General features: G+C 34.9%; 1 protein-coding gene across 2 annotated transcripts in view; it reads right to left on the bottom strand.

Moving 5' to 3' along the window:
* Rbm25 (RNA binding motif protein 25) overlaps nucleotides 1-12,293 on the bottom strand; it is a 60,884-nt gene that overhangs the window by 45,161 nt on the left and 3,430 nt on the right. Inside the window, exons 1-2 of one of the 2 annotated variants that reach the window (XM_015493581.2) lie at nucleotides 5,466-5,678; nucleotides 5,232-5,352 (exon numbers count right to left, since the gene is read on the bottom strand). In XM_015493581.2, the coding sequence (XP_015349067.2) occupies nucleotides 5,232-5,352; nucleotides 5,466-5,507 (163 nt within the window). In that variant the 5' untranslated portion in view covers nucleotides 5,508-5,678. Of the gene's footprint in view, nucleotides 1-5,231; nucleotides 5,353-5,465; nucleotides 5,679-12,293 lie in introns of those variants that run through there. The other variant, XM_015493586.2, reaches the window with a different exon arrangement.

Raw genomic sequence — 12,293 nt, 5'->3', positions numbered from 1 at the left:
AAAAAAAAAAAAAAAAAAGAAATATAAAATTCTGGACAATTATCACTTTGTTTTCATCTGTTTCAGTGGTCCTCAAAACAGCCTTAACAAACAGATTCATAATTATGGGTGAACAATGGTACCAATGATATATGAAACCTATATAAAGGGGGCTAGGTTGTAGCTCAGTGGTAGAACACTTGCCTAGCATGCATGAGGCACTGGGTTCCATCGCCAGCACCACACAAAAATAAACAATAAATAAAGGTATTCTGTCCATCTTAAAAAAAAATAAAAAACCTATATTAATACACAAAACTAAAGAAAAGACCATTGAGTTTAAATTAACAACCTTTCAGGGTGTATCAGGAGCCTGATCTGATGGACACAGTGAGACAAAATTATGTTTTTATAGATTTAAGACTCTGATTTTTAAAATTCTTTTCAATTGGAATAGAAATGGTACCAATGGGGGCTAGGGTTGTGGCTCGGCAGTAGAGCACTCACCTCACACGTGCAAGACCCTGGGTTCGATCCTCAGCACCACATAAAAATAAATAAGTGAAATAAAGGAATTGTGTCTAACAACAACTAAAAAATAAAAAAAATTTTTCAAAAAAGAATGAAATGGTACCAATGATTCTCAAGATTTAAAAAAAAAAAAACATGAAATCAATATTACATTTAAGAAGTAACAACACAGAAGTCAAAGAATAATTTTTGTGTGTGTGGTGCTGAGGATTGAACCCAGTACCTTGCACATGCTAGGCAAAGGTTCTAACATGAACTACAATCCCAGTCCAAATTTTAAAAAACATAAAACAACTGTAGGACGAGTACAGTGACCCAGGCCTGTAATCCCAGCAACCAGGGAGGCTGAGAAAGAAGGATTAGAAGTTCAAGGGCAGCAGGCCTCAGCAACTTAGCAAGACTGTCTCAAAATAAAAAATAAAGGGGTAGGGCTGTAGCTGCGTGGTAGAGCACTCACCTAGCACATGTGAGGCACTGGGTTTGATTCCCTCCCTCAGCACCACATAAAATAAATAAAGATATTGTATCCATCTACAACTTAAAAAAAAAAAAAGGACTGGTTCAGTGGTAAAGCACCCCAGGTTCAATTCCCAGTAGCAAAAAAAAAAAAACATGATGATTACAATTAACATACATATTATAGTCTTGACAACTAAAAAGGTTAAGTGTTCTCAACAAAAAAATAAGTATATGAAGCAATGCATATTTTAATTAGCTCTATTTAGCCATCCCACAATGCATACAATTTCAAAACATGCACAACAATTATATATAATTTTATTAAATAAAGTAAAAACAAATACTTAGAGTTAGAAAAAAAAGAAGATATCAAATAAGAAATTAATCTGGAAACCCAACAAGAACATTGTTATTTCTGATTCTTTCACAGAAAAATATCATCCAAAAAATGAGACCTGTAATTTCAGCTGCTATCAAAAAGAAAACTAATCTCTAAGATAGGCATGGTCTGTTCTAAATAACTCACTGTGAAGGTTTAAGACCTGTCTACTACTGTTTATGGATATCTTTTCAATTACAATGTTTCCTAAGCAATAGCTATATGGAGAGTTCTTGTATCCCTCCTTGTTCACAGAACTAAGGATGAAATCAGATGATTTGAGAACTAAGAAAAAGCTTGTAATGAGATCAAAATTAATCAAAGATGTGACTACTGTTCTAATATAAATTTTAAAATGCTTCTAAGTAGCCAGGTGCAGTGCATGCCTGTAATCCCTGTAATTCAGTAAGCTGAGGCAAAAGGATCACAAATTTGAAACCAGCCTGGGCAACTTGGTCAGACCCTGTCTCAAAACAAAAAATAAAGGGCTGGGAGCAGTGGCACACACAGCTCATGAAGGTGACTAGGAGGATCATTAATTTAGTGCCAGCCTCAGCAATTCAGTGAGGCCCTAAGCAATTCAGCAAGAACCTGTCTCTAAATAAAATATAAAAAAGAGTCAAGGATGTGGCTTAATGGTTAAACACCCCTGAGTTCAATTCCCAGTACTGAAAATATGAAAATAAATTATTTCAAATATCACGAAGTTCTGAAATCACCCTTCAGTTCAAATTTAACATGAATTCAAGATAATTCCCCATCTAAAACTGGTAATAAATTCTTAAACATGTACCACTGTCCCTTTATTTTCAAATATATTTTATTTAAAATAATTCCAGTTTTCACAATATTTTTTAAAGATATAGATTATAGTTCCTATCGATGTCCAGAATAAACTGCAAAATAGACTTCAGGATCAAATCTGCATTGGGCTGGTGTTGCTGCCTACCATGTGTGAGGCACTGAGTTCAATCCTTAGCACCATAAATAAATAAATAAATAAATAAATAAATAAATAAATAAATATTCACTGACAATTAAAAAGAAGGTAAATTGGAGTTTGATTCTTGGTTCTATCATTTTAACTTGTGAACCTTTACGAAAGTACTTTAACTTCTGCTGCAGTTTCCTCAATTGTATTAAAATAATTAGTCCTTCAAGAGTGCCTATAAAATTGTGATAACTTGTATGACTCACTAAAGTAAAGTAGACACTTGCAGGGCATTGCTATCATATGTCAAGCCCTGGGTTCAATTCCCATTACTGCCCCCCAACACAAAAAAAAAAAAAGAAAGAAAAAAGTATTTTTAAATAACTGTGGTTATGTAAAAATATAATTAATTTACCATCCTGGTGGCACATGCCTTTAAACCCAGCAGCTCATGAAGGTGAGGCAGAGGATCACATGTTTAAGGTCAGCCCAAGCAATTTAGTCAGAGGCCCTAAGTAACCCAGCATGACCCTGTCTCAAAATAAAAAATAAAAAGGGGGGCTTGGGTTGTGGTTCAGTGATAGAGTGCTCGCCTAGCATGTGCGAGGCCCTGGGTTCAATCCTCAGCACCACATAAACAAATAAAATAAAGGTACTGTGTCCAACTACAATCCAAAAATAAATGTAAAAATAATAATAAATAAAAAGGGAATGGGAATATAGCTCAGTGGTAAAGCACCCCTGGGTTCAATCCCCAGTACCAAAAACACCTATAATTAATCAGTTGTTATCTAAACTTTACACCTTAACTTTCCAAAAATAAATACTCTATTTACCAACTACAATGGTACCCCCATATGGCCCCAATTCTATAGGTAAACCGTCTATTAAGAAAAGCATTCAGAAAGACATCTTTAAATTTCCCTTTTTAAATTTACTCAAAGTCTAATAATGCTTCCTAATCCAACTCACTAATACCTGAAATTTATCTTTTTTTTTTCCTCCTTTTTGGTGCTAGGGTTACAACTCAGGTCTTGAGCATACTAAGCATGTGCTCTAATACTGCCATTAGAATTTCTGCAATTAGCATCCACAATAAATAAGGCATTGCTGCTGTTTATAAAAATCATGCATGCTAAAGCAAACATAAGCAAAGTACAGTTCAAAATTTTCATTGAAAAAGCACTGCTGCTCTTCCTAATGATCATGCATGCTAAGCAAAAATAAAGTGCACAAAATGTGAAGAGCATATTAACATTTGAGTTTTTTAAAAAGGAAATAGGAAAAGAGTAAACGCAAGCAAATAGTAGGAAATGCACAGCATATCTCTGGAGAAATAATACCCTAGAAAACTGACAAGATTGATTTGGGGGAAGGAACTTTTTCTGTAGGCATGTCTTACTTTCTAGAGAAAAACAACAGCTAGTTACCAGACTTATTTTCTCATTTAAAATTCATGATCACCGGGCCTGGGGTTGTAGCACAGTGGCAGAGCACTTGACTAGCATGTGAGGCATTGGATTCGATCCTCAGCAACACCACATAAAATAAATAAACTAGAAGTATTTTATCCATCTAAAACAAAAAATTTTTTTAATACTCAGAATCATCATATATTATATCAAAGTCCAATTAAGTGCACTGAGTTATTAACTATACTCATAAGCCAAACACAAAAATCATGCATCCAGGGTACTGTGTTTCTGAATTATTACAGTAGTTTTTATAATATTTCATAACTTACCTTGCCCACCCTTTCCAGTGCTAGGGAACAAACCCAGGGCCTCAAGCATGCAAGGCAAGCATTCTACCACTGAGTCATATCCCCAGTCCACTACCTACCTTTGTTTTTTTCATGACTTACCATTTAAAATACTGATATTGCACACAGAATGCTTGTAGTGCCTGAGCTACAACTAAATTCTGATTTATCAGACAAGTAAAGTATGCTTTGCTAAACAAAAATGATTATGTAGACTAGTACAAATGAAATTAGAAAGTACAGAATTACCATTCTGAATAAATGTCCACATTAGTTTAACATCAACCAAGCTGGCAATAATATTGAAGATCTAAAGTAAACATGGTAGAAGCAAAGGAACTCTCGTTCCCTTAAGTCAAATAATGTTATCTACTTCAGAATAACTGTTCTCAAATATGGGTTCCATTTACTTAATTTGATAACTAGAAATAGCTGCAAACTTGTTAAAAATAAAGATTCCAGAGCCCCAATTTCTGAGGAACTGATTCAGGGATTTGTGGTAAGGCCTGAATATTGCTTTAACTCCACAGAACTCTTGAAGGAAGCTGTTCATATATTGATTTAGAAAGCTATGGTACACTATCAAGTGAAAAAAAGCAAGGTGCAAACTAGTGGATATAGCATGCTACTATGTATCTGTGCTTAAAAACAAACCAAACTTAGAACTAAGAGATAAATATGTACTGGTATTTGCTTCTAATCTGCATGTTTAAGTACCTGCAAAATTAAGATTAATAACACTATTTTTTTCCCTGTTTCAGAAAGGAAATACCATTTGGTACTAGGGATGGAACCCAAAGGGGCTTAATCACTGAGCCCCATCTCTAACCTATTTATTTTTATTTTGAAACAGGGTCTTGCTGAGTTTCTTAGAGGGTCACTAAGTTGTTGAGGCTGGCTTTGAACTTGTGATCTTCCTGCCTCAGCCTCCCATGTCACTGGGACTACAGGCATGTGCCACCACACCTGGCCCTATGTATTTTAAATATAGAATTTTTAAAAGGAATTTCCAAGGTGAGTCTGACAGTCACATATCAAATCCACTGCCTTAGGAAAATGAAAAACCCATTTTCAGAATGATGCTAAAAGATATATTCACTGCTGAAGTATTACATACATATTATTTTCCTAAAGTTAATATCATAATGACAAAAGCATAGGTTTAAAAAAAAAAGTATTAACAAACTTACCTGGAGGCACAGGTGGAGGAAAGCCAGGAAACTGTGGGGGTGGGATACCCGGTGGGAGTGCTGGGATTCCCATGGGAGGGCGATTCAAATGAGGGGGGAAAGACATTCTTACTGCAGCAGTCTAAAGAAAGAAATCATAACAAATCATTTTACTTGAAAACTTTATAATTGAATCTGCCTAGTTTTGTTGGCCTTCATTTTTAGAGTATCTACAAAATTCTAAAGTTTTCTTACCCAAAGGAGTTGGCAAAGACCCTCTTTTCTCTGTCTGTCCATTGAGAATTTTTAAAACTTAGATCTTTTCTAAAATAAGTTCCCAAAATGTACACGATCTAAGTTCAGGATAGACTCCTACAATCATGTGGGAATACATATAAAGGAAGAAAAAAATTTTGAGGTTCAGTTAATATCCAAAAATTAAATACCAAACATCAATGAATCTTTTAAAACCAAGATCAGAATCCAGGAGGGTATCTAATAGTGTTTTATAAAGTGCTTTGATACTTTTTTTATTTAAATTAATATCTATCAGCACCCTGAAAACTAAATTTACAAAGTTACACAGTATTTCATTCAATGTTGGCCAGTTCCTCAAGGACAAATATGTCAGTGAATTACAAACCTGGTGGGGCACGGACACACACCAACTCTTGATACCAGATCATACAGTAATCACTCAAATGTGAAAAGGAACTGTTGACAATGAGAAAAGCCATCCTTTTTCTTAAACTTAAAAGCAACCAATTAACCATTCTTTTTTTAACCACTCTTGAATCAGATAGTATCATTTGATTTTTTAAAAATATAAAAGCACATTAAATTGTTTAGTCTGCCATATTAAAGGAAACTTTTTTTCCCTTCCCATATGGGACTGAGGATTGAACCCCAGGGCGCTTTACCAGAGCTTCAACCCCAGTCCTTTTTGAGAAAGGGTTTCAGGAACTTGCATTCCTCACGCCTCAGCCTCCCAAACTGCTGGTATTACAGGTGCCCAGCCATCCTTTACTTTAAATGAATGGAAGTACTTAAGTTTTTCCTTCCTTAAGTTTTTATTTTCATCAACATATTTTAGCACCCAGTTCTATTGGAGAAAAAATGAAAAATGTTGCTAGGATGTCCCATGAGAGTTACATACATCAATTTTTAAAAGCAGCCAAGGGGCTGGGGGACGTAGATCAGTGATAAGAGTGTTTCCTATCTTGCTCAAGGTTTTAGGTTAGATTCCCATCATGCGAATGAGAGAACTCAAATAGGTAAATCTATGCCACATCAGTGACTCCACTAAAGTCAGTGATTTGATAAACAGGAGATATTTCTACTAGACACTAGGGAAAATTTCCTCACTCTATTAACTCAGTTGGTAGAGGGCTTGCCTCACATGCATAAGGCCCTGGGTTCAATTCCAGCACCACCAAAAAAAAAAAAAAAAAAGTCCAGAGCTATTTAAACTTAAAATGTCTTGTGTTTTGCAATTGTTTTACTCACCCTTCAGGAGAAAGAAAAATAGAAAGTGTAACTCTTGGGGGCTGGGGTTGTGGCTCGCAGTAGACTACTCGCCTAGCATGTGTGAGGCACTGTGTTAGATGCTCAGTACCGCACATAAAAAAATTAATTAAATAAGTCTATCAACAACTAAAAAAAAATTAAGGAAAAAAGTGTAACTCTTCCACTTTCTCTTTCCCTAATCCCTTTCTCTTTCCCTAATCCCACAGTTAGGCATATCTCATGGTTTTCTACATATCTTTATATGCACAAAGTAATACATAATTTGTAATTTTCTCCAGTATAACTATATTATTACCTGCATTTTCCCCTATTTTCATTGACATCTCTTCATATCCACTTATAAATTTCTATTTCAGTTTTTATAATGTAGTAAATTATTATTAATACAGATATACAATAATTATCCAACCAACATTAATGGTTGATGCTACTTTTTTATCTCTTTCAAATAATGCTTTAGATTTTGACATATAATCCTATACATCTCTGTAAATAATTCCATAATACAGATTATTATTGTATATGTCCAAATTTTATGTCTAAATCAGTCCCAAAAACTAGTATGTAAATTTTATGCCCTTTTCTCATATCCTCACCATTGTTGGAATAAAGAGGTTTTTAAATTCTAATTATCTGATAGGTTAAAAAAAAAACTTCTATTTCATTAACGAGGTTCAGTATCTTTTTACCTGTTTATTAGACCATATTTACTTGATGCACACAATCAATAGTCTATACAATTTAAACTTCAACTTCAAAAAACAATATACTTAAAATATTTTGAAAGTTTTATAAGTAAAGGAATTCCTAGGATGATTCATATACTTATCAAATAAGGTACTAGAAATGCTTTAAAATTTAGGTAGGTATCAGGATGTATCACAAAGGAAAAACACAAGATTTTTAGACTATAAATGTATTGAGTTTCTTATAATTTTTTTTTGTAACACTTTCTGCCCCAAATCAAAAACAAATATTCTATACAGAAGGGTGGAAAGGGGGTGTATCTTCTTTTAAAACAGAGAAGGCTACTGTCCTACTTACAGAAGCTCTTGTATTATCATTATAATACTCTATCTCAGCACTTTCTTAGGAGGGCAGTTGGTATAGTACCTGTTGAATAAATAAATTGATTAATGAATGTATCAATAAACAAAGTCTGAGGGCCTCAATAGACATTTATTAAGCAGTTACCATGAGCCAGGTACTATGCTAGCAATGACCCAGTGCTAGCCTCACAATGATCAAAGATGGACTTTGATTCAGTTTTTAGAACCACTTTTCACTCCCCCCAGTATTAGATATTTTATTAATAAAACTATATTATTGGAATTTATGCCATATTTATAATTTTTAATGTTAGTGTATGCTAGTATACCCCTTGCATTCTTTTCTAAGTTTTTGATTTTGTTGGAGGGGTATTGGGGATTGAACCCAAGGGGGCTCTTTACCACTGAGCTAAAGCCCCAGCCCTTTAATTTAGTTTAAAACAGATGAAAAATAACACAGCTAATGGTTAATTATTGTGAATATTCAATTTTTCCTTGAAAAAATCAGAAAACATTTCCTGTGATCTTTAAAAAATATTAATATTTAAACATTAAAATGCATAAATTACATAATTCAACATAAAATTTTGTTTTGCCATGTGCGAATAAACTTTTATAATCACAGCAAACCTATTAGCTCTTAAAGATAACAAATAAAATATAAATTATAATTACTCATGCTACAGATATACTGAATGCTGAAAGGCATTTTGTAGGAAACCAAAGCTGGGAAGACAGCAAGGGAGTGATTTATTTCAAATCTGCTTATATACCTCACAAAGAAAATGAAGAGCTAAATAAAGATTTGAAAAAGGCTGAAACAGGAAGTCCTTTTCATATCTGGGGGAAACATCTTCCATGCAAAGGAAACAGCAAACACATGCCTGAAGTAGGCAGAGTGTGTTCAACTTTGGGGTGTGTTCAAGGGAGACAGCAAGGTCAACATTATCTCTGGGGTAGCTGAAGCAAGCTGAAAATACTTGGGGAGGGAGTTCAGAGTGCAGGACTTTGTAGTACATTGTAAAGGTTTTGATTGTTACTTTCAATAAGATGGAAAACATCTGAAAGATTTTTTAACTTGACTAACATTTTAACAGTATCAATGGCCACTGTATTAAGTAAGACTGGAAGAGAACAGAATGGAAGCATGAGACTATTGTAATAATCCACACAAGATGATGGCAGTTTGAAACAGGTGGAAGTGGTGAAAGTGGTTTATCAAACTGTTGGATTCTAAACATACTGAAGATCACCAATAGGATTTGCTGAAAAATTGCATGTGGAGTTCAAGAAAGAGAGATGCAGAGTTAATTTTTAGCACTAAAATCATTTAAATAGCATTTTTAAAAATACTGTGCTTAACTTACAGAAGATCCAAAGCATTTTTTTTTTTTTTTTTTTTTAAATATTTATTTATTTATTTATTTTTAGTTATTGGCGGACACAACATCTTTGTTTGTATGTGGTGCTGAGGATCGAACCCAGGCCGCATGCACGCCAGGCAAGCGCGCTACTGCTTGAGCCACATCCCCAGCCCGATCCAAAGCATTTTTACCTATTAAATAAGAAACTTCATGACCCAAACCAAGCATCACAATGGAAGAAATATTTTCTATATTTATCTAGCATACTGTTGGTCACACTGGCATATGTATAAATCAAAACTCATAGAAATTAAAATGGATTCATTTTATTGTAATTTTACTTCAACAGATTTACTCCAAAAAAAAGAAAATAATGCAAGTAAGATTTATCTATATTACATTAACATGCATGCATTCTGCTTTTTTCACTTTTTTGTCTTTCAAAGCATTCTTTAGTTTTCTACACTTCTGAGAATACTACAGGTATACAAAATATGGTAGAGATGCTTATCCCTTTGTTACACATGTATCTAGACATAAAATTATTTCACCAAGGATAGGCTTATAAATTAGCCCCATCAGGGCACTCACTATGTGTCAAATTTTTGAAATGGTAAGAATGAACCAATAATATCCCCCCTCTGCGAACACTAACATAGAATTCATGCATTCATCCAATAAATAGTTTCAATTTTGTGCCTAGTTCTACCCCAGGTATTATTTGTATCTGTTCCTGAATGGATAAAATTTAAGTTACTATATAAAGTTCAGAGGTTCTACAGTGACTAAAAGTGACTATTAGTGTACTGTTTCCTGCCCTGCTCATAGCCTGCAAGATACACTGGACACTGACATAACTGCCTGCCTCAACCTAAGCAAAACATTCGCTTAAAATGCATTACTCCATTAACTAAATTTCCACAGAACTGGAGTCTACAGGCATTATTACTAGAAAAAGTATTCAAAGCCCAAAGAAGAATGAGGACTATTTGACAGAAAAATTTCTTTTACAGGGGGTAGGCCCTGTAATTCCAGGATTAGCAGCAGAGCACTTGCCTAGCATGTGTGAGGCACTGGGTTTGATTCTCAGAACCACATAAACGGGCTGGGGATGTGGCTCATGTGGTAGTGCGCTCGCCTGGCATGCGTGTGGCCCGGGTTCGATCCTCAGCACCACATACAAAGATTTTGTGTCCGTCGAGAACTAAAAAATAAATATTAAAATTCTCTCTCTCTCTTAAAAAAAAAAAAAAATCACATATAGATAAAAGTCCATCAACAACTTAAAAAAAATTTAAAGAACAAAGTTTCTTTTACAGAAAAGTTTTTCAGAAGTCTGAAAATACTCAAGAGGGTAGGGAAATATAGCTCAGTGGTAGAACACCATAGGTTCAGTCCCCAGTACTGCAGGAAAGACTTTTGACTGTCTAAAAAAAGGAGTTGATTTTTTCCTTGAGATTTCCACTTTGTTATTTGTCATTTTTCAATTATTAAAAAGCAACACTATGTATACAGAAACACTAGTGGTCCCTACAAACTGGGTAAGACAGAAGATAGGGAGGGGGTAGACCCTGTAATTCCAGTGACTCAGAAGGCTGAGGCCAGACAACCACAAGCTTCAGGTGAGCTTCATCAATTTAGTGAGTCCCTAAGCAACTTAGTAAGAATGCGTCTCAAAATTTAAGAGTGGGGTGCTGGGGGTGTAACTCAGTGTGGTAAATGCCCCTAGGTTCAATCCATAGCATCCACCCACCATCTCTGTCCCCACCTCAAAAGGGGAACAAAACAAAACAAAACCTGGGGTACAGTGACTTACAAATAGGCAAATAGGCAGAGAGATCTTTTAGGCCGTTTAACTCTGATTACTTAAAAAAAAAAAAACTCATTTACACGTCAAAAACACCTTCATAAAGCTGCTATTTTTAAAAAACATTATTTTTGGATGGGTAACAGGGATTGAACCCAGGGGCACTCAACCACTGAGCCACATCCTTAGCCCTATTCAGTATTTTATTTGGAGACATGGTCTCACTGAATTGCTTAGCAACTCACTTTTGCTGAGGCTGGCTTTGAACTCACCATCCTCCTGCCTCAGCCTCCTGAGCAGTGTGCACCACTACATCCAGCATAAAGCTGCTTTTTAAAAAAAATATCAGGACAAGAGGCAAAATCTAAGACCTGAAAATTACATAATACTGTATCAATGTTAATGTCCTAATTTTGATCATTATACTGTTATTAAATAACAGAACCTGTGTCCTAGTTTGTCTTTCTGGTACAGAGGGGAAAAAAAGTGCTAGGGCACTTTACCACTGAGCTACATCCCCAACCTTTTTTTTTTTTTTTTCTTTTTCTTTCTTTCCAGACAGAGTGTAACTAAGTTCTTCAGGGTGGCCTTGAATTTGAATTCTTCCTGCCTTTGTTTCCTTAGTAGCTAGTATTACAGGTGTGCAACACTGCACCTTGCCTATTTCCTAGTTTTAAAGGAAATACACTTTAGTATTTTTATGTTAAGAGGCATCACATCTCCCAAATTTTTCAGAAAGAAACTATGAAGACAGAAAAGAATGAGGGACCAGGTTGTGGCTGAGTGGTAGAGCACTTGCCTAGCATGCATGAGGCACTGGGTTAGATCCCCACACCACATTAAATAAATAAATACATACATACAAACAAATAAAATAAAGGTGCTGTGTCCATCTACAACTAAAATATATATTTTTTAAAAAAAGAATGAAGTCAATTGGTAAAATATTAACATTTCAGGTATGTGGGTGAGTTGAGAATTCTTCATACTATTCTTGAAACATTTTTGTAAATTTTAAATTATATGAAAACTTAAATTTAAAAAGGAATATCAGTAATTCTGAGTAGTGTTCTTCTTCTTATTTTCTGCAAGTTTAAAAACTTTTAAACGGCTGGGCGCAGTGGTGCACACCTATAATCCCAGCAGCTCCGGGGCTGAGACAGGAGGATCAAAGGAGTTCAAAGCCAGAGACAGCAATGGGAAGGCACCAAGCAACACAGTGAGAGCCTGTCTCTAAATAAAATACAAAAATAGGGGTGGGGATGTGGCTCAGTGTCCAAGTGCTCCTGAGTTCAACCCCTGGTACCAAAAAAAAAAAAAAAAAAAAAAAAAAAAA

This window comes from Marmota marmota, unplaced genomic scaffold (assembly GCF_001458135.2).
Source record: "Marmota marmota marmota unplaced genomic scaffold, marMar, whole genome shotgun sequence".
In the NCBI taxonomy this organism is placed as follows: Eukaryota; Metazoa; Chordata; class Mammalia; order Rodentia; family Sciuridae; genus Marmota; species Marmota marmota.
The sequence above is the reverse complement of the archived record's forward strand: the minus strand, read 5'-3'. Positions and strand labels throughout refer to the sequence as shown.